Raw genomic sequence first — 22,851 nt, 5'->3', positions numbered from 1 at the left:
CGCTCCACGACATGTGGGATCTTCCCAGACCAGGGCTCAAACCTGTGTCCCCTGCACGGGCAGGCAGATTCTTAACCACTGCGCCACCAGGGAAGCCCCAGCTGTAAAGTTTTTATACTTGGAAAGTATTGTTTGGAGATTCAGTTTTCATCACCTAAGAGAAAGTCTGAAATAGTCCCATCCAGAAAGTTACCCAAGAAAGAAGAGAAAAATGCTCATGTCGAGGAAATAGAGTAAGTTCTTCACTGGCCCTAAATACAGAACTGTGCAGTGTTTATTTGCAGGAACCATAGCAGGCTCATAAATGTCCAGCAGATTACAAAGTACATATCTGGAAAATGGCTCTAGATCAGGTCCAAAAAGGCAATGACTGTGGAGATTAAGGCCAGTGAATTTCCCCTACCAAAAGGGAACTGTAAGGCTTGAGGTAGGAAGCAGATTCACCTTCAGGTTCATCAAGGCAGTTAAGATTTATTTTTGCAGACAGATTACTGAGGACTACCCAAGGACAGTATAAAATCTACGCATATAATGTTGTTATGTGTGATTACATACTTTTGATTAAAATTCTTGTTTAAACTTGGGAATTATCAGTTCTTATAATGAAAATTGAAAATCTAAGGGTATACTGTTTGAAGTAGTTGGTGGCAGAGAAATATATTATATTAATGCAGTAATTAATCTTCTTAGGCATGCAGCTAGAGTACATTTCCCAGTGTCTCTTGCACTTAGACGTAGCCATGTGACTCAGTTTAGGAAATGGAATGTGAGTGGAAGTGATGTGTCACTTCCAGGCCTGGCCCATAAAACCTTCCCATATGTGTTCCCCCATGTCCCACCCGCCCCACCCCACTTTTTGGCTAACCGGGATGTTGACACCTTGGAACCCACTTGTTGAAGATGGCAGAGTCACTATCAGTCTGGGTCCGTAAATGTCTACATGGAAGAGAACCACATGGAGGAGTCTTCCGATCAACCAATCACCCACCCAGAATTATTACATAAACAATATAAGATTTTATTGGGTTGATCCACTGAAATGTGAAGGTCCATTTGTCAATACAAACTAGTCTAATCTAATAACATCATATTTGAATATGATTCTGTATATTAAGTTGATCGTGGGTCTTGAAGACAATGTGAATGCCTTGACAAGAAGTAAGCAGGAAATGAAAGTATGTAATTAGATAACTTCATCTGGTATTTCTTTCTGGAGAAGAGTACATTGCAGGGAAGAAATAATGCTCCAGGACTGTGATATATCCAAAAAATTCAGGAGAAGTTATCCAAGGATTTTTCCTGGCCAACGGTAGAATGTTTCCTTTTAAAATAATCTTCCTTCATCTGTAGAACTTCGTCCTAAACATAATCCCAAGAGTTCAACATACTTGTGGAACTGAATGGATCTGATCTCCTGTCTTTTATCAGTCACTATTTTTTGTCACTGGTAATGATGAAGACTCTGTGCTCTTCTCTGCCACCAACTTCACTTCGACACTAATATTTGGCCAATATTTAAATTCTGAATCACTGATACTGATGGAGGCAGATATGCCCTGGTTATATCACATACTACCTTGCCAGTGGCAATTTGTAGGCATTCCTACTCACTTACTAAAGAGGACTTTGAAACATAACTCATGGTTTTCCTCGTCACCCCAAATCACGTCAGAGAGAACTTAGACATTCAAGCAAATGGCCCACCTAGTAACTTAGCCTCAAAGCTCTCTGACTTCCCAATTTCAAAATTCAAGGACAAAATTCTATAAACACCCTACATCATCACCCAGAACTGCTCCATCTCTGGGACTACTGGGTACTGCTAGAGAAAAAAAATCACAGAACCAATATCTATTTATGATCTCCAAACTCTCTTCTCTAGTCTCACAGCAAGATTCATTTTTCCTATGGAACTAGAAGTGAGGGTGAGATGAAAGCAAATTTAGTTGTGAGGAAGTAATAAATTGAGCCAATTTACTTCTGATAGATCATTTCCTCTGTAAAGAATGGAAGGCACTTGCTGAGCCTGGGCAAAAGTGGGACATGCTGCAGGTCGACAGAGATGCATCGTTTCTGAATAGCTGTTGGGGGATGGGAAATGGAGTATCAGGGACATGTAAAAGGACTGTTATATTTGTAGATCGTCACTATATATTCTGGATGCTTATTCTTGTGAGTGCTATGTATTCCAAGTATCTTCTTCCATTCCAAGACTTCTTTGTATTTTAGTAGATATTTTTGTTTTAATGAAGTGAAAGGTAGCAGTATTTTCCATTGTGCTTTTTGCCTTGTTTTGAAAATCCTCCTCCTCTTAGGATCAAAATTTTATTTTCACATATATTCTTCTAAATATCATAAAGTTTTACTTACCACATTTAGGACTCTAATCCAACTGGATTATTATGGCATGGGGTAGGCATCTAATTCTATTTTTGTTTCCCACATAGAACACTTAAACTCCAATCAAGCCCTATTGTCTTGCAAATCACTGTTGTCCAATATTTGAGATCCACCTTGGTTTAACTCCTTTCAAAATGATAATAATTATCGTTATAATATGTAGTCAATGTTTAAGACTTACCCCATTTTTACCAATTTCTTTATTCACCGTTACTTCTTGAATTTCACCTTTTCTTCACGTTCATTTCTTCCTAATAGTCACTCTTTGATAGGTCCTTCAATGATGATCAGAGACTGGTAAACTCTCTCAGCTTTAAGAAATGATTTTATTTTATCCTCATTACTAAACAATAATTTACCTAGGTAAAAAAATCTAAGTTGGCAATTATTTTCTCTTAGCTCTTTGAAGACATTGTCTACTATCTTCTGGCTTCCATCCGTTGTCACAGATTAGTCTTCAACAGTCCAACTGCCATTCCTTTGTAGGAAACTGGCCCTGTTTTCCCTTTATCTTTGATTTTACAGTTTCACTACGATGTGACTAAATATAGATTTATTTTTATTTATCCTGCTCAGGACTGTTTATGCTTCCTGAACCTTAGGATTAATGTTTTTGTTCTTTTCTGAGAACTGCTCAGGAATCTTCTCTAAGAATACTGCCTCTCATTCTCTCTTTTCTCCTAGTCTGTAACCCCTAATTGATGAATTTTAGACCCTTTCAGTCTATTTTGCACATCTCTTAGACACTCCTTAGTATTTGCCATTTCTTTAAAAGTGTGTTACATTCTGTGTAGTTCCTCCAAATTATCTTCCAGATTACTAACTGCCTCTTTCAGTTACATTTTATATGCTGCCTAATCTATCCAACTTCAAAGACTATACATTTCTAGAAGTTCTATTTGATTCTTTATTATAATCTACCTATTCTTTTTCATACTGATTTTTCATTATGTCTTTAATCATTTTGAAAATACTTAATTTATAGACTCAACCAAATTATCCTATTATTAAATTGTCAGGAGTCTAGTCACTCAGTTTGCTGACTCTCTTTCATAGAACTTAATATACTTTGTACTTTGCATTATGAGCTTATCCTCTTGGAGACCTTCCCTGTAGGAATTACATGTGGCCAGTGTTCAGGGCATTTCCCTCCAAAGAAGTTTTGCGTTTCTTTCTGCCAGCTGCAACAGCTTTTTCTCTGCATGGGTAATAGAAGTTCTAACTCGAAACCCATTTGAGGGAGTGTGAGACCATTTTTATACATTCTCAGGACAGTCCTTTTTTCCACTTAGAGCCCATACAGACATCGTCAGGCCTCCCTGTCATCAACTTGTACTGGCGGGACCAGGGATGGTTTTCTTCTAGTCCGTTCTGTTGATAAGGGCTCTGGCTTTAGGGAGGTGGTGCCTCAGTTCCAACTTCCCAAGGTCTTGTCCCCACATAGGCATTAAAATCCACATCCCTAGAATTCCATGAATAATGACTCATTGCTCCCCCACTTAAGCCACAGGTCACACTGTTCTAGTTATTAGTTTCCTCTTTATTCCTGCAGTGGGCAATTTCCTTTAATTTCTTAAAAGCATGGTATGGCATGTAAAAAGACGTTTCAAATATTTTTAGGACAGATTATGCAGCATGCTGTATGGATAAAACCAGAAGTCTAAACCATTTATTTTATTAAATGAGCATCCCATAATTTATTTACGAGCATTTTCATTGCACTTAAAAGCCATTCCCCCAACACAATATACTTCACAACTAACGAAGACCGACATATACCTATTGCTCATTCTCTAGTTTTTCCTTAGTAAGAGAATGCTGATGTTTAGCTAGGCAGAATAGCACACAGAATAAGGTCACATTCTTCAAGCTTTGTTGCAGTTAAATAGGGCCTTTTGACTAAGTTTGGGCCAGTAAATGTAAATAAAAGTGTTTTTTGAGACCTCCTGGAAAGCCAGCTTAAAGGTTGCTGACTCAGCCATACAGGGCACAGGTGAGTAAAGGCAAAGTCATCATTTTGACTTATTTCTCCTGACCCCAAGCCAACTGCTCCTCATTGCACTTTGCTTTTACTTATTTCAGCCTGTGTTATTTCCATAATCACTTTCATCCCTGAGTTAAAAGCTGCTGTAGAGGGCAATCATAAGCAGCAATGGGCAGAGATCACTGTAGAGGGAGGACATGAGGGAAAGGCAAGAGAGGAAGACCTGTACTTTCCCATGCAGAAGCTAAACACTATGTGAAGATCAAATTGCTTTGGACTAGGATGTGGTGCTGTGAGTGAATCAGTAGTTACACCACAGCGTCTCCACCAATTTTTCTAAGTTAGGTAACTGACCCATCTGTTCCCCAGTACCTTGTTTTTCCAAAGGAATTAAACTTCCCAGGGAGCCACTGTACTCGCCTACAATTAAGAAAGCACAGCGGCAGACACTGGAATTATATAGTACATTTAAGAATGCCACTTTCTCTGTAAGATTCTAAGAGAATCGGAGTAAAGTCCTGAATAAAACATATCACCAAAATATGGAAAAGACATGTTTCTAGAACTTCTCCATCAGCCTTTAAACAATACATGCCTACAACCTGAGTAACTTCTGCCCTTATAAATCTGACACTTAGATAATCCCACTATGGTTCACTTTTCCATATCCTCCCAGTTTTCACTATTCTACTGAAGATCAATGTTCAACGTGATCTATGGCTTTAGCCATGTTCCAAATTCTGTTAGATGAGGGGTGTGGGTAGAAGACCAAAGACACCAAGTGCTATTCTCCTATAATTTGCCAGCAAATGGCAGGAACCTTGAGAAGTTTGCTTCCTTGCCTACAGTTTTATAAAAAATTTTAAATAACTACTATAATGATTCAGGATAAGCTTTAGATTTAATTATTTGGTGATGTATAGGTGTAATTTTTTTATAATTAAATATTTAGTTCACAATAGCACTTTTGTACTTTTGAGTAATAAAATTTAGAATATTAGATCAAAGTATGAAATACAGACTTTTAACGTTTTTCCCCAAATAGGATGTCTTGACTTAGATTAAGTCTGTGTTATAAAAGACTTCAATCAACACTCCTACCTGACCTTTTACGGTGATCAGGTAATCACCGGGGCTAGCAGATCAGAGGACAGCATGACAGGCATGTGTGACAGCACAGCTGCACAGCACTAGACCAAAGGGTTACTAAGACTGTATTCTTTACTAGGAGGACATAAAATCCTGATGTGACACATTTATTTGGATAGCAAGCAGTCTGGAGGAAGCCACATGACAACAAAGATCGAATGCAGAAAGGAGGTAAAATTCGAGTCACACTGTTCTCCTATCACCACAAACCCTAGTCCAAAACCTTTCTATTACTGTCCTTAGGACTCCATCATTGAGCTTGATGACAGTAATGTCTCAAAACCTTTCTTAATCTCCTGGGGACAAGAGTGAATGTGCTTGTATGTATATGGAGAATTACAAACCACATTCCACCTTAGATCAGTAAGAATAAAGTTAAAGTGGTTGGAAGAAGTTTAGATGATCCTATCTGAATAGAACCAATTTCAACAGGTTGGAGCTAGCTTAAATTGGACCTAACCTATAAGAGCCTTTCTGACATGATGTGAGACTGGTTAGGAAGTGTTCACTCTGAACTGCTGCAAGCAATTTGAACAATCCATTATATTCCTTCCAGGGAAATGGAAAATCCAAATCTCTCACCTAGTTGATACTTAGAGTGTCAACTGGATAGATATCATCCTTATCAGAAAGCAGGAAAAAAATGGAATTATTTGAAATTCCTTTATATACACTTTCTGTATTCTAAATTCCAGAGATGGAGTTGAGTATTAAAATTGTTAAAAGGCAAACTAGTGAATGGGAAAAAAAAAAAACCCAGGTGGAGTCTACTTTTCCAATTTGGAAAAATAACTCTCTAATGAGCAAACACTATGCCAGTCAATTAAATGATACAGCACTAAAGTTCCATATTTTGCTTAGCTTATATAATCTAGTAATAAATCAAAGGATAAAGGAGTAAAGGGTTACTTAAAGAGGAAGATGAAGAAAACAATATGTCTAGAAAATCCTACTTAGTATACAAATGACTAGGTGTTTTCTTTAATGCTACCTAATGCCATAAATAAAACTTGTTCAATTTTTTAAAACACATTTTTTCCAATATGGGTGTGTTTACACTACACAGAATAAAGTTACTCAATTCTCAGTGTTTGGCACATACTTACAGGAAATCAGAATTAGTATTAGTGAGAATTAGTACTGTCCAGTTTAAACTTGCCCATCAAGTTTAAACAAAAAGAATAAAATCTGGAGTGTACTATAAGTTAGGTGCATTTCCTATGTAAGTTAAATATTACATCATGGGTAAAAAAGTACTAATTAAATCATATTAGTAACATTTGTACATCTCAAAAAAAGAGAGAACATAAACAAGAATTAGAACAGCAAAAGTTGTGACCAGGTAAAAATATTCATCGAAAAACTTCTACATTTCATGAGCAAGTTAAAATCTCATTTTATCATTTAAAAACTCACATTTAAACTTGCAAATACTAAACATGAGCAAATTTTAAAGTTTCACGGTTTTCTAGTGTTTTTTAAGTGGCTATGTCAATCCTCTACTCTCCCCCAAATCTCTGTCATGGTGACTCCACAAATTTCTACTATCTTGCTCCCAGAAGATGACATTATCTTCTGTTTCACAGAGAAAATAAAAGCCATCAGGCATGAACTCCTTCGACTGCTTCCCACTAAACATGTATGCTCTCCACCTCCTCCCAGCCCTTCCTCCTGTCACACTGGAAATGGCATCCCCTATTATCCAAGATTAAACTCTTCCCTGTACTTTAACTTTCAGCTCCCTTCTCCACCTTGGTCCTTGGCAAATCAATTATCCTCTATTTCCTTTGGGTTTAGTGTTCCTCTTCTTTCCATCAGCAATTAAATTATATTCAAGGGTCTTTCATTAAGAAAAAAATCAGTTCTACAACAGTAGTCCTTTAAGCTACTGCCCTCTTTTCCTCTTCATGGCCAAATTCATGAAAGGGCTGTCAACACTTGCTTCACCTTGTCCACCTCAGCTTTTCTTTACCTTTACTCTCAACTTAGCCAACTGTAATGTGATTTTCACCTTCAAGATCTCACCAAGATCACCCATGACTTCCTTGTTGCTAAAACCGTTGAACACTTCCCATTTCTCGACTTAGCTGACCTCCTCTCGTAGCGGTCACTCTAACTGAATACTTCTTATATGAAGTGCAGTCTTTTGTTGGCTTCCACAACCCTCCTGGCTTTCTTTATTCTGTCTGGATCTCAGCTTTTTGCAGAGTTCCATTTCTCTGTCAGTCTTTTAAAACGCTGATGCTCACCAGGGCTCTCTCCTTAAGTGCTTTTCTCTTGTTCTACATATTCAGCACAGGCTCCGGACGCGCAGGCTCAGCGGCCATGGCTCACGGGCCCAGCCGCTCCGCGGCATGTGGGATCCTCCCAGACCGGGGCGCGAACCCGGTTCCCCTGCATCAGCAGGCGGACGCACAACCACTGCGCCACCAGGGAAGCCCTGTTCTACATATTCTGAACAACATCATCCATTCTTACGACTTTTAACACTGGATGATTCCCAAATCTGTATGTATAATACAGATTTCTCTCCTGAGCTTCTGACCTATGCATCCAGCTGGAAACTTCCCTTCAGCTGTCCAAAGATACCTTGATCCACTCTGCAAGTTAAAAACTCATCACCCATGTCCACTACCCCTAACCTGTTTGTTTGTTTTTTCCTGAAGACCTGGTCTCAGTGAATTACTGCACAACCCACCCGTCACCCAAGACAAAAACCTGAATATCATCCTAGACTCTTCCATCTCTCTCATCCCTAAAATCCAATCAACTACCAATCCTGTTGATCCTACCTCCAGAATCTCTCTCCAATCCAGCAACTTCCAGGTGCTTCACTGCCATTTTCCTAGTAAAGCCATAACTATCCCTTGTCTAAAGAAATATTATTGTTAAAAACTGCTTGACGTGGGAATTCCCTGGTGGTTCAGTGGTTAGGACTCTGTGCTCTCACTGCCAAGGGCCTGGGTTCAGTCCCTGGTCAGGGAACTTAGATCCCATAAGCCGCATGGCGTGGCAAACAAACAAACTGCTTGACATGTATTTTTTTAATTAAAGAATATGGAGAACCATACTCTCTAACATTCTCACCTAAGAGGCAACAACATCTTACCTGGCTACCCTGTGACAAATAAATCTACCAGATTCTACAGGAAACCAAAAGAGGGGATCACCTAATTTAGCTTCCTATACAACAAGGTTATTCTACACAGAATTAACCTGTCTCCAATTTCACGTCTGTGTGACTCCCCTCATAAGACTCTTCTACATTTACACATCTGGCAAATTCTTCAATATTCTGGGAAAGAATGAGCATTACCTCAAGTCTCAAAACGTGAGGCCTTAAAAAGAGGTTAGAAAAGGTATACAGTGAAAGAAACTTAACAATGCATAATTATTGGCAATTATATAAATATACAAAAAAGACAAAAAGTATTGCTCTCTTTTCCACTTGAGAGTAAAACTAAACTGATTAAAGCTTCTTAAGATGATCAAACCATGAAATAGATCATGAGTTACGTATAATAGGTAAAATACTGGATTAAAGTATGTTAATCAATCTAGTAGATTTTTAAATTTTTGAACCTGAACCAGAAAGGCAGTTCTGGAACCCAAATTTTTTCTCTAAAAAAAATAATGCTTTAAGGTTAAAACTGTAGGGTTCGAAACAGAATCTTGTCAACATCTCTCTATAACATTAATAAAGTTCAAGGCCACATTTACTGAAAAAATTTTGGCAAGCCAAACTTGCACAATTAAAATAAATACAATGGCACGTGATTTGATCTCCCGAAGCCTGGAATTTTGACCTTGACTGATGTCTTCCCATTTCTAATGCTATAAATAACTACTTTAGCTGAACAAAATATGAAACTATTAACTCTCACAGAATGTGGTTGTGTCTTTTCAATGTGCATGTCCCATGTAAATATTTAGCATGGGCTTATTCATTCGACAAGTATTTATTGTGTGCCTACCAGGGCTAGGCTCCATAGCAGGCAATGAAGACATAAAGGTGATCAAGACAAACACAATGCCACCCCTTAAAAGACTAAGAAGAGAAGACAATTAACAAATAATTGCAAAAAGTCATCATCTGGGGCTACACGATAAGCAGGGGTATTTTAACACATCTATAGAGTCAGGGAAGGCCTTCTGGAGGAAGTTCAGAGGCAATGTCTTTAAAACAAAAATCTTCAAGGCTACGGTAACAGAACTGCGTGTCTGTTGGTTACTGCTGTTCATTCCCATCAGTTATATTATTCTCACAACACATACAGGTTAATTTATATGCTAGGTTTATGTTCAGTATAAAATGCAGCTTAAAAGAGGCTTTATAAATCAAAGGTTCTTAGCTATAGTTTGAAACATCAAAAGGAATCACTTCTACCACTTCAGGGAAATCAAATAAGCATAATAAATGAGGAGGCAACACAGGTTTAAAATATTTCTGACAAATGGCAGATTGACCTCACGAGTTCCTTTGAACCCCTTCCTCTCCTAACCACATTAAAATCCCAGTAAATGAATCTTTCAAAAGGTGTGAGAACTAAAAAAGAAAAAAGGAGAGGAGACTAAAACACTCAAGAGAATTCATCAAATTTTTATAAAATTGAAGAGCTGGAGGAGTGATAATTGACCTAGGGGAGCAGACACACTGCCTGGGTACTGTGGAGGAGGAGACCAAGTGGAAGTTAGCTGATTTTCAGTACAGACCTCAAAAAAGATAAGGCCCAGGGAACACAAGTTACTGTGGAGGAAAAGAGAGGATTAGATAACAATATGTAAGTCCATCACTGGACACTCCCCCAGCATACATGCTCTCACACATATGTGCACTTGTGCCTGAACCCAGAAGATTACTGTTCCTCTCACCTCACCTATTCTTTGAAGAAGTGCAATGACACTAGAGAAAAAGACTTAAAAAATACTGACATTTGGATGCCACTCTAATGAAAAGCCCAGGTTAGCAAATGAAAAATCATGCCCACGTACAAAGAGCTTCTGAGTGGCTCTCAAATACAGACAGGTAACAACCACACATAAGTGAGGAAAACCTCCAAAATGAAAGTGAGAGCTTAGAAAATCAAACAGGAATTAAAAAAAAAAACAAAACCTGGAAGAAACCACACAATACATGGAGTGGAAGACAATTTTTAAACACCCTATAATTAATACCCTTATAATAAAAAGAGAAATTTAGCAGCCATAAAACAAAATACAATGAACACACAAACATCAGAGAACACAAAAATAGTTCTTTGAATTAAAAAATTAGAATAGCTGAAATAAAATATTTAATAGGAAGGCTGGAAGATAAGGTCAAGGATATCTCTCATAAAAACAAACAAAAAGATTAAAAAGTAAGAATTTAAGAAAGATTAATATTTGAATTAAATTAGGATCTGTCAGGAGGTGTAACTTCAGACTAATAGAGATTCCAAAAAAAGAAAATAGAGAAGAAACTGTCCAAGAAATAATACAAGAAAAGTATAGAGAACTTTCAGACGTGAATTTCCATATTGAAAGGACCCTCAAGTATAAGGCACAATAAATGAAAAAATGCTCATACCAAAGATCCTTATTGTGAAGTTTTCAAACACCAGGGATAAAAGTTTTCAGGGGAGGAAAAGGTAAAAGACAAAAAGGAATAATGATCAGGATGTACTACTGGAGACTTGGCAAGGGTAAGACGATTTCAGTATTATTTGACTTTTAAAACAATGTACAGCAATTTTTATAAACACCAAGCAATAATAATGTAAGTAAATAAATAACAGACCATAAATAGGTAAACAAATGAATAAAATAACAATAAAACCAATTTACTGAATGCTCACTACCTGCTAGGGGTGCCATTCAAACTCCTTTAAATATATTAACTCTCATAACTATGAGGAAGACACTATAAACCTCATTTACAGATGAGGAAACAGGCATTGAGAGATTAAGTAATGATACATCTAGGAAGTGGCAGAGCCAGAGTCCTAGCTTTCTGAGCGTGGTCTTTCAAAAACTGCATGATACTGTCTCTCAACTGTCTCTCAACTTTAAAAGTAAAATTAATTTCTAAAAAGAAGAAAAGAAAATACCATTTGAACGTTCACTACCATCCTAATCTGTTCCCAGATAACTATGGTTGATTAAAAGCTCTGACTTGGTCAATCAGGACACAAGCTTAATATGTATGTGTGTGGGGGGTGGGGTGGGGGGGTGGTTGGGGGATGAAGGTTGAGGGTATTTGCTAGTATTTTAAGTACTCATTGTATAAAAATACTTTATGCTATGTATGTGTGATTTGCTGCTAGAAGGTCGATAAAATAGATTCCCTGCCCTAAATACAACAACAATCTCCAAAGAACTGATGCACTTACATCAGATCACCACTGCGTATTTGGGCAAAGAATAAAGGGTATATAAATCTCATTAAAGTTAGAATAGCTGCCTCTTTTCCAAAGTACTGTCATCTAAGCCCCTCACACTCTTCTTGTCTTGCAAGAAAAATTTCCCTAGATTTCCTAGTCATACATGACTATTAAATATACTGATAAGACAAAAACTTCATGCCCCTTCACTCACTCTTGCCTTACACTCACCTTTACCTTATATTATCAACTACATAATGAGACTTGAACATTGTCAGCTGAAGTTCCTCTGCAGGAGTTAGCTTCATTCAGTTCTCTACTTTCCATCGTCTCACTGTCCCTACTTAAGAATATCTGGCTTTAGTGGGGGGAAAAATTAGAGAAATATACTCTTTTTGAATAATTTTTTTTCTTCTCCAATCTGGTGACATCTTCATTCATTCTTTCTGACCTATGATAAGGAGGCTACACAGTTTTGGCATTTCCTTTCTTGGGACTAATAAACTTCCACACAATAATGTCTAGGCTTCTGGGACCTCAGACCCTCCTTCGGTGCGCTCCTACCGCACTGGACCTCCTCCATCATTTGCTGTTGCATGGCCCTGCCTGGGAGTCCTTTCTCTCACATATGCGGCCCTCCTCTTTCTGCCTGTCATGCCTTTTACTTCTTCTGCTTCGCTTTTTGGTTTTATTTTGTCGTGGGTTTGGGTTTTGGTAGATAGGTGATGACTGCAGCAACCTTTAAGATCCTGATGTGATGCATCAAGACATGTGATGCATCATGTCCGTCTTCCCAACACCTGGGTGAACAGACCCGGGGCTGCCTGGCCTAGAAGATTTCGGTCTCGCTCACAGGACGTCCCGATCTGTAGCCGCAGAGTCACAATGCGACAACCCCCAACGTCCGGTCTCACGCGCGCCCTGCACGGATGTCACACCGTCCCTCCCAGCGCTCAGGTGTAGCACCTGGCGGTCGTAACCCCGAGAGTCACCTGCGGGCCGGCCGGGCGCGCGCAGGTGCTCACGCACATACCGTCTCCTTGGCAGCGGCGACCGGGATGGGAAGCAGCCCCCGGCCGCGGGGCGGTTCCTCCGGCTCTGCGGCCGCGCTCTTGGAGGGGAGCCAGGGGGCCGGCGCCCGCGCCGAGTCGGCCCTGGGGTCCCCATACAGCTGGTAGCACACCAGGCCGACCAGACCCCCGCCGGCCGCGGCTGCGATGCTCAGCTCCCCCCAGCGCCGCCGCCGCCTCCGAGCCGCCTCAGCCACAGCCCCCTCCTCCTCCTCCCGGCAGAAGAAGGGCCGGCCGGGAGGGCCCGGGGCTATGCCCGTAGGCCGCCCGCACGGCCCAGGGAAGGGATGGGGAGACGAGGGCGGAGGCGGGAGCCGAGGCGGCGGCGGCCGCAGAAGCCTCCGCAGCGCAGCCATAGCGGGAGCTGCCCGCACCGGAGCTAGGAGAGGGCGGACGGGGCGGTGGAGGGGGGCTCGAAACCTCGCGAGAAGTTGGTGCGCGGAGGTTCGCTGCTGTCCGAGAGCGACCCCTACAATTGCGCGGCCTGGGGTCCCCTCCGGACGGCCTTCAGCTGGGGAACCGGGGGTCTCTGGCTGGGGAGAGCCTGGGGAGGAGGGGGCGCAACCGACTGCTCCACGGGCCCGCGTTCCCAGCCCAACCCTGCAGTCATAAATAACTGCGCCTCCCCCGGGCGACACCTGACTGCGCGAGAACCCAACACCGCAGGCGACAGCCAGGTCGGCGGAGCTGAGCCAAGCCCTCGGGGGCGGGGGTGTCGGGCGCCCCTCCGCTAACGTGACCCTTCGCCTCTGCTTTGCTGGGTGGGTCTCGAATCATCGGTAATGCCCCTCTAAGAAAGTCACATCCCCTAACGGTATCCTGATCTTCTGATACGAGGTCGGGAATAATTTGGAACGGTATCTTCAGGTGTACAACAAAAATGAGATATAAAAATTTGGCTCGAGTCATAAAAATAGCAAATTAAGTAAAAGGATTTTTTTTGACTACATGACAGCTTCTGGTCTTTTGATGGGGGAAGGCTAATGCTGTGTTTTAGTTACCGTTAATATATTTAAAAAACATTACCATACCAGCGGCGTGACTTAATTCAATAAAACAGAACTGTCTTACTTTTGGGGGGAAGTTGTTGATATAAATAATCGGTAAGTGTATTGTGCCATTTTTTTTATTTTTGTTATTCCTATACTTGTTTGTTTGCTACACTTTATGAGAACGTGTTTATGACATTCTTATCAGTTTCCTGCCCCTGAACCCAGTTTTGGTAACTTAGTTACCTAGCTTTGGTCTTTATATTCTGGAATGTTTCCAGGAGCCGTTAAAATATTCTGGGTCTAAGGGTGTGCACAACTAAATTTATTAGTCTCAAATGGGCTGCGGTCACAAGGGGATTAGATCCTGGCAAGTCTTATGAAAACTAAGGGCTTTCAGAGGCAAACAAAATGAGATTTTCTGGCCCAAGTCCTGCTATTGGCTCACTAACCCCTTGCCTATAAGTAATCTATCAGATACACCTCAGTTACATCTTGTTTTAATATAGGCTAATGGAATTTTCCTTTCTTAAAGCCACTAAAAGTGATAAACAGAAAAAGCCTCTATAACATGAACAAAATGTGTCTATTTTAGTATGCCATCTCTGTATTTCTTTTACTTTCAGCCTGTTGGTTTTATATAACCAGTGCCTCAAGGAAGACTCAGTGGTAGCTCCTTGTTTTATCACCAAGATTCCTTCAATTTCTGTCTTCTCTGAATTCTGGAAAATTCCCACAGAAGCATTTATTGTCTGGATCTACAACACAGTTCTTCTTCTGGCACTGTTTACTTCGAGCTGAATACAATTTCCGGATTTTCTCATAAATTTCCGACATGGCCTAATAGCAGAATTCTTGGACAGGCTGATGAATTTTTATTAGCTGCATATTAAAAGCCAAGTAGCTTAAAAAGAATTAGGGAGTTAATACAATAAGGTATTACAGTTAAGGAAAATGACAGAAATTCTCCATCTAAGATGATTTCACATATCTGTCTATATAATTTCTCTCCAGTTTAAAAAAAATTAATGTAGCTCCTGCAAGCCATTTTTTTGGCTAGAAACCCGGTTCTGCCATGAGAGGTGCTGGGTTTAGGTTCTCTGAGTACTCAAAGCTTTGGATAAAAGGTCTCTCTACATGCAGAAGTTATTCTAACTTTCCTCAGTACCTCTCTTCTAAAAGCTAAATTTCCTTAATAGTTATTATTTTCTTCTCACTTTTGATGCTCTGTAACTATAGCTACATGAAAATAACTTGATTCCTTTATTACCTGTATATTTTGAGTTTAATTTTCAAAGGGAAAGTTATTTTTTTTAAAAAACGTGATATTAGGAATTTGGAAAAATTTTTGAAATTACAGGTAATAATGTTAGATCGATATAGATTTAGCCTAATTTCTTTCATCTTTTATGTCAATTCTACTATTAATAATATACAAAAAATGTCCCTAATATACAGTGAGCGCCTACACCTTCAAAAAAATTTGACTTATGTTCACTATGGTCTAAGCAAAAAGAAATGCTCTAAAGCATTTAAAAATATTTACAACAGCAGGAATTAAGCCAGACAGTTTTCAGGAAAGCATAACTATCAGTGGAGTGGTCAAGTAGAAGGCAAATCTGGATTCTTGATTCTGCTACATCTTAACTGCATAACCTATAATGCTTTGGAGGCCACAGTTTCCTATAAAATAATGGAATTGAATAGGTGATCACCTTCTGAACCTATGACCCTAATTAACCAAAATGCTCCAAGTATATTAGTAAAGCGAATATAGATACTTCCTTCATAGCATTTTTCACATGTCATTTCCCTTCTCAAAACACGTAATTGCCCTACAATTGCTTTATTCTTTCCAATTAAAATTCCACCCCATGACCTAATTATTTTAACCTTTTAAAACTTCTAAAATTGCAAATAAATGAGTGACTTTTAAATTTTGAAAATGTGAAATTTAAGTGTAATATATGTCATGCCTCAGCACAAATGTCCTGCTTAACAAAACTTCTATTAAAAAAAAATCCTGCTTATCTAGTTGTACTCACTCTGAGCACCGGAATCTTGACTAGTTAGAAGAGGAGCAATTATCTCTGAGGCCCTGCATCAGAGCACATGAGTCTCCCCACCCGCAGGTCTACTCAATTCTGACAGAGGGAGGCTACCAGCCAAAGAGTAAGGCTGCAGCAAGCCACTTCTCTCTTGGGAAAGTTGTTCCCACCTTCAATTGGGGGACAATTGGCAAAATCAAAAGAGAAAGTGATGGGAAAGTTGTGTTCTGTGGGGTTGCAGCCTTTTCTTGGTCTTTTGTCTCCAGAGTGCCAGCCACTAGGAGTCTGGAACTTTATTCCCCAGCATCCAGAGCCATGGAAACAAATTTATCGAAGGCGCTGAGGAAACAGATCGTTTTCTATTTTGACTAGTTCCCACTCCCAACGACAAGTTAACAATGGTTTGCACTCTGCCCTCTTCCCTTAGTAAAAGCAAATTCTTCTCAGCTTCCTGAAGCCAGATCATCTATTTGGCTCAAATGCTGGCACATAGAAGGACTTCAACAAATGCTTATTAAATGAAGAAGGGAATTTATTATTGTAATGAGGGGGAGGGGGAGAGGCAAGATGGGAATGTGAATCAGGAGACAAGGAAATAAAGTAGCTCCTCTGATGCTAAACAAGTCGATAAAGTAAGCAACACATCCTAAAAGGCAATTAATGCAAATGGAAGGGCAAAATGAGCAAGCAAGGTGTTGGCAAGAAAAAGTTGCGTTCAGGGACAAGGGCTGATTCAGAAACAAATTTTGTGATTTTGTGATTTGAAGCCATCCTCTTACATAGTAATAAGAGGCATAATCCTGCTACATTTAGAGCCTTAAAACAATACACTTCCATCTGGTTCTTTTGGTTCTCTGACAAATTCCAGCATGCTCCACGGATAAAGCTCAGCGATTTGACCTTGATACCTTCCATTCATTCTTCCATATCTCACTGGTGACACCACCAAGCTGCCAGTTGTACACATGTAACTATCTAACTTCAAGACCAGTGATAATCTCGCACTGACCATTACATCTGTCCAATCTGATTTCTATAATTTCTGATTTTATATAATTTCCAGGGTCTTTGCTAACAGTGTCTCACTGTTCAATTCTTTTTATTGCCTTTACCCTCCATTTGGTAGCCAGGACTTCTTTTCCTATGTATTTGGGAAACAAGGAACAGCAAAGCTGCCTGCCTGAAACATGTGAGCCCTTTCTCAATTGTCATATTCTGTTTTCATGCCTGATAGCGATTAAAGTTTCCATGACCATCAGAAGCTGTCTTCTGGGGAAGAATAGACTCAGAGTAATAATATATTGATCATCTATTATGCAAGCATGATATTTGGGTTACAAAACAAATAATATAATCTTTATAAAACTTGGCAGTCACTACTAGAGTTTAGCATATGCATGCCCTATGACCCATCAATTTCAATCCTAGGTGAAATACTCAACAGAAATGAATACTTACGCACACCAAAAGACATAAAGAGAAATATTTGTAACTGGCCAGAAACTAGAAAGTATTCATAAGTTCATCAAGAGTGCCCTGTATTTTCTTTTTTTTTTTTCTTTGCGGTATGCGGGCCTCTCACTGCTGTGGCCTCTCCCGCTGCGGAGCACAGGCTCCGGACGCGCGGGCTCAGCGGCCATGGCTCACGGGCCCAGCCGCTCCGCGGCATGTGGGATCTTCCCGGACCGGTGCACGAACCCGTGTCCCCTGCATCGGCAGGCGGACTCTCAACCACTGCGCCACCAGGGAAGCCCTGGGGTTTTTTTTAATTGTGTTATATTCACACAATTGAATGCTATATAGCAATGAAAATTACTGAAATGCAACTACATGTGATCATGTGGATCAAAGAAGGCAGACACAAAAGAATTGTATTATTCTATTTATAATGTTCAAAAACAACATATATATTTTATATATATATATATACATACATACATGTGGTGTCAACAATCATAATAGTGGTTTCTTTGGGTAGAGGGTACTGACTAGAAGTAGGAAAAGGGGGTTCTAGAGTTCTGTTCATGTTCTGTTTCTTGATATGGGTGCTGGTTAAACAAGTGTATTCACTCTGAAAATTCCTAGAGCTATCCATTTACAATTTGTATATTTTTTTAATGCATGTCATACTTCAATTAAAAGTTTATATAAAATAAAGAATAGATTTTCTTCCTAATGTTCTTATATGATGTGTTATTTACTGTAGTGTTATAACTTGCTCAGTTCTGAACTATGTCACTTAAAAGGAATGTTTAGAGCTTGTACAGAGTTAAGAGCAAAAATTGATTGAAGAGTTGGAAACTAACAGAAAAGGTAGATAATGTTGATATAACCTAAAGAGATTTAATGAAGAAGCATCTTAAAAAGTCTTCTAGGGGCTTCCCTGGTGGCGCAGTGGTTGTGCGTCCGCCTGACGATGCAGGGGAACCGGGTTCGCGCCCCGGTCTGGGAGGATCCCACATGCCGCGGAGCGGCTGGGCCCGTGAGCCATGGCCGCTGAGCCTGCGGGTCCGGAGCCTGTGCTCCGCAACGGGAGAGGCCACAACAGAGGGAGGCCCGCATACCACAAAAAAAAAAAAAAAAAAAAAAAGTCTTCTAGTACCTGAAAATCCTTAAGAAGCTGCTCATTAGCTACTTTCCTTATTTAGTAAGGAAAGACCAAAAGGAACTTGGTATTTTAAGCAGCAACCTAGTGTTTCATCTTCTTTGACTTGTAGCACTTTCTCCTGTGAAATGGAGAAATGTCCATATGGAGAGACCCAGTAGGTATCTGGTGGTAAGACCTAGTGCAACCAGTATATACCCTTGTCTCTGGCTCTAACCCCAGACTGTCAGGTGTTGGATGGGAAATTGCTTTAAGGGCAGATAATCAAACAGAAGGACAGCCTTCAGAACAGATGGAAAGCTCAGCACCAAGAGGGAACCATTAGAGAAATCAAGCATAGCATAAGGTAAGTCCATGTACATATGTGCAGAAACTTAGTGGGATGGCAAACCAGTCTCCTTTCTTGCCAACTCCAACTGATTGGCATGTGTTACCCAGAACACTGCGCTGAGCAAAATTTTCAGACAAGGTCCAGAATTCGCAGTAAACAACAGCAGAGTGTCTCTAGTTGAAAACAGGAGGGGATCCAGATACTGTCCACTTAAAAGCCTCTCTTTAAACACCCACAGCCAGGCCTGAAGCATCTCTGTAGAATCTTAGGGCTTAAAAATCATGAAAATGTACACATCTTTAATTTTTTCTGATGAGGAAAAGAATTAAAAATTTTTCTCTGGGTCACACAATCAGGGCTTTAGCCTCGATATTCTGCCCTATATCTACGTAGTTTCTATATTGCAATCCGAAACTAAGAATTTAAAAGTTTTTCTTAAAACACATTAATTTGCAAGGACTAGAATAGAAATTGCATTAGCTCAAATAAAAGAGTTATTTTATGGATAAAATCCATATCAAATCCGGGAACAGCGGTACTATGAGATCTAAGAACGTGGGTAACCAGGTTAGCTCTAGAGACCCACATAGCAAGAGTTCAAGGACATTTATTCTAACATACTGGTGTGAACATGACTTGGCTGCTAATTCCATCAGTCTCTATGAGTCTTAGGTCAGAACCTAAAGAAGTATTGGCTTGGTCTACCCTACAGATGTTTTCTATCTTTGTTAGTTTCTTACTCTAAGGCCAATCAGCTGTGCCTGGGATGAAAGGGGTGGAGTCATATGGAGGAGCAGTTTCTGGGAAATACGAAGAATAGCTTCTCTTCGAAGGCTCGGTGGGCAGGCACCAGTGGTGTGCTGGTAAATGTTTAACAGCTGGTTCTGGGGTAGAAGACAGGGGCGTCCTGATTTGTAGTGTTTACAGATTTCCATGGTGTATATACTCCCACCACAGCTGATGTCAAGCTACCAATATGACATTACTGACTGCAGAGTTGTGAAAAGATTCACAGTAGCACATCATTATATAAAATTTGCACGATACACATACAAAAGAGGTAACAGGAATAGTAAAAAAAATTGGGGGAGTGATGAGTTTTTAGTACTTATTACCTTTGATTTTAATATAATTTATCTAATTGTAAATTTATATAACTTAAGTTTTAAAATGTCTCTTACAACTTGGCTCACCAAATGCCTGAAAATTTAACAATCAGCTCTACTGAGCTTGAGCAAGCAGGCTGCACCACGCGACTACTTAAAGATTACCATATTCATTAGAGAGTTTGGGAGCTCTTGAAGACCACTGTTTGATTCCAGAAGGAAACAGAATAAGAAGGACATAAAACTCAGCCAAAAAAGATCAGGACCTGCCTTTAGCCACAAATGTCAACATGAATTTACCCATCCTTTAGTCAAGAAGAGGGTTAACAACCTTCCCTCTCTTCTTGGGGTCATTAATTATTTTCAATCAACCTGCATGCAGATGTTACTATGGAACTTTTTTATTCTTTTTTTTTAACTTTCTATTTTATATTGGAGTATAGTTGATTAAAAATGTTGTGATAGTTTCAGGTGTACAGCAAAGATTCAGTTATACATATACGTGTATCTATTCTTTTTCAAATTCTTTTCCCATTTAGGTTGTTATATATTATTGAGCAGAGTTCCCTGTGCTATACAGTTGGCCCTTGTTGATTATCCATTTTAAATACAGCAGTGGGTACACGTGAATCCCAAACTCCCTAACTATCCCTTCTCCGCCACCCTTCTCCCTTTATTTTTATTCTTTCCAATTAATTATATTTGTTTTTCCAAAGACTTGGAGTTAAGGAATAATCTCAGGTCTAGATGGGTGCAACTGACTAACCAGGACCAGGTGGAGACTATTCTAGAGCTGAGCCTGCAGCTACCTAGTTAAAAAGTGTTGATTAAAAACTGACACCCAATAGGGACCAACTTCATTTGATATTGCCAGGGATTAGGTCTTGCTTTATGCTAATATTAATTTTTAGGTTTGATTAAAATGTTATTTCAAATGTAAAACATAGCAATATAATACATCTAAACAATACTTGAATTTATTACATTTAAAATTCAGGGGTTTTGTTCACAGGAAGATGTTCACTTTAAGCCAAAGTAATAATCAAGTGGTTTTGGTTACTATGCAATATCTTTTTATGTTAGAATAAATCGGTTTGCCTTAAACACTAGAGACTGATCTAAAAGCAAAAAGTCTGAAAATAGGGGTGTTCATAAATTTCTTGGCAACTGAAGCACATCAAAACTCTTGTGCTTTGAAAATGTTTGCCATTTTTTCAGGATCATGTCAAATCTTATGTTCAGGAACCTGTAAACCTCAGACCACCACATCAAGGGAGGTAAAGTGAACCTTTCACTTGATGACAAGACTTTATAGAATACCACTAAACGAGTTTCTCTAACATCGTCATGCAGGTGCAGAGGGCTCCTTGAACAAAATTATTCAAGAATACGGAGGTCTGTTCCTTCATCCTTCCAGTGTTACACAAGGAAACCATGTTTGATTAGAATTTTATTGTGTGTAGCATTTGTTTCAGGGCACATGCTTTGATCAAAATCTATGTAATGGAGGCTTGTGTTCTATGATATCCAGAATTAATCATTGTACTCTTGGCTATGGTTAAATATAATAATTACACTGACTTACTTATTAAACACCTATGTGCCTGTGAAGAGTTCACCCCTAAAATGAATTTTAAATAAAGAGGAACATCAAACGGTGATGAAACCCATATATGAAACTCAAGGTCATTTATCCAAACTACGTGCTTTCTCAGACTGATAATCAAATAAAGGAGGAAGAGCTAAAAGTTGAACTAACAGAGGAATTCATCATCTTAAGTCTCTTAAAAGTGGAAAAAAATGAGAAATGAATTTCAGGACATGGGATAAATGCTGCTTTTTAAAAATTTCCATTCTGTAGATTAAAATTAAATTTCCTTCTAATCTTTCTCTGATAATTATGTATGACTGCTATAACATCTAACTGGAAGTTGCCACCAGGCAGAGATGTGAAACCAGAGAGAGGTCTTAAAGGTGGTAATACCACTATGCAGCTTTGTACTGAAAGTTGAATTTTAAATGTGATATTAGTAAAAAATAAGATACTTTGAAAGACAGTTTATGTATACTATAAATGGATGTTAGAGTCAAAAATTATAAATTATGTAGCATTTACATAATAATGGGAGCTTGCAGATACATCTAGAGAAATATTGTTCTGTGTTTGAGAACTTCAGGAGTTGGAACCTCATGTACATAAAATATCTTTATCTACATATTTGTTTTGCTAAAATATCAGTATTTGAGTCTCATAGTTAGAACCATCCTTATCTTCTTTAAAGCTCTAGCTTTAAGGGATGAAGAATTTAAGTAATTTGAAGAAATAGGTTTGTGAAAATCAGTCTGTAAAGCAAAGTTACTGAATTCTATTTTCCAATTAAATTTTGCCTTGATATTTGAATAGAGAATCATAAATATGTTAGGTTGAATGGAACCATGGAGATAATCTAATCCAAGACCTGTATTTTAGAGGAGGAAACTTACCAGGAGGAATGTCCTGGTCTGAATTCTGTCTGCTTCCCCTCCCTAACAGGATTCTGCTTAGATACAAATTTTCCTAAATGTTTCTCCTGTTCCAAGGATGGTTTAATCTACCCTGCTACCTGCTTTCGACAAAATACCTTGAACTTCCCCATCTTAGCACCACCATTATCACGTTCTCCTCTACTTGTTTGTATCAGCCAATTAGACAGTAAGTGGCAGAAAGATGGAGATGGTGTTTTGCCATTTAACAAATACAGACGGTACTTGTTATATAGTAAGAACTTATGTATTTTTTGAATGAAAGGCAAATATTTGTTTTTCTA

At 39.2% G+C, this 22,851-nt stretch overlaps 1 protein-coding gene across 6 annotated transcripts in view; it reads right to left on the bottom strand.

Moving 5' to 3' along the window:
- The window catches only part of MICU3 (mitochondrial calcium uptake family member 3), a 121,127-nt gene extending 107,583 nt beyond the window's left edge, over window positions 1–13,544 (bottom strand). For 4 of the 6 annotated variants that reach the window (XR_008616162.1, XR_003677617.2, XM_024131482.3 and 1 more), the window contains exon 1: window positions 12,929–13,417. Coding sequence is in view for 2 of the 6 variants with exons in the window: in XM_024131482.3 (XP_023987250.1) it covers window positions 12,929–13,321 (393 nt within the window). In the remaining 4 variants the exon portion in view is untranslated. The other 2 variants (XR_008616164.1, XR_008616163.1) reach the window with 2 other exon arrangements.
- Window positions 13,545–22,851: the final 9,307 nt, after the last annotated feature.

The sequence above is a fragment of the Physeter macrocephalus genome, chromosome 20, assembly GCF_002837175.3.
Source record: "Physeter macrocephalus isolate SW-GA chromosome 20, ASM283717v5, whole genome shotgun sequence".
Classification (NCBI taxonomy): Eukaryota; Metazoa; Chordata; class Mammalia; order Artiodactyla; family Physeteridae; genus Physeter; species Physeter macrocephalus.
This window is presented reverse-complemented; position numbering and strand designations above follow the sequence as displayed.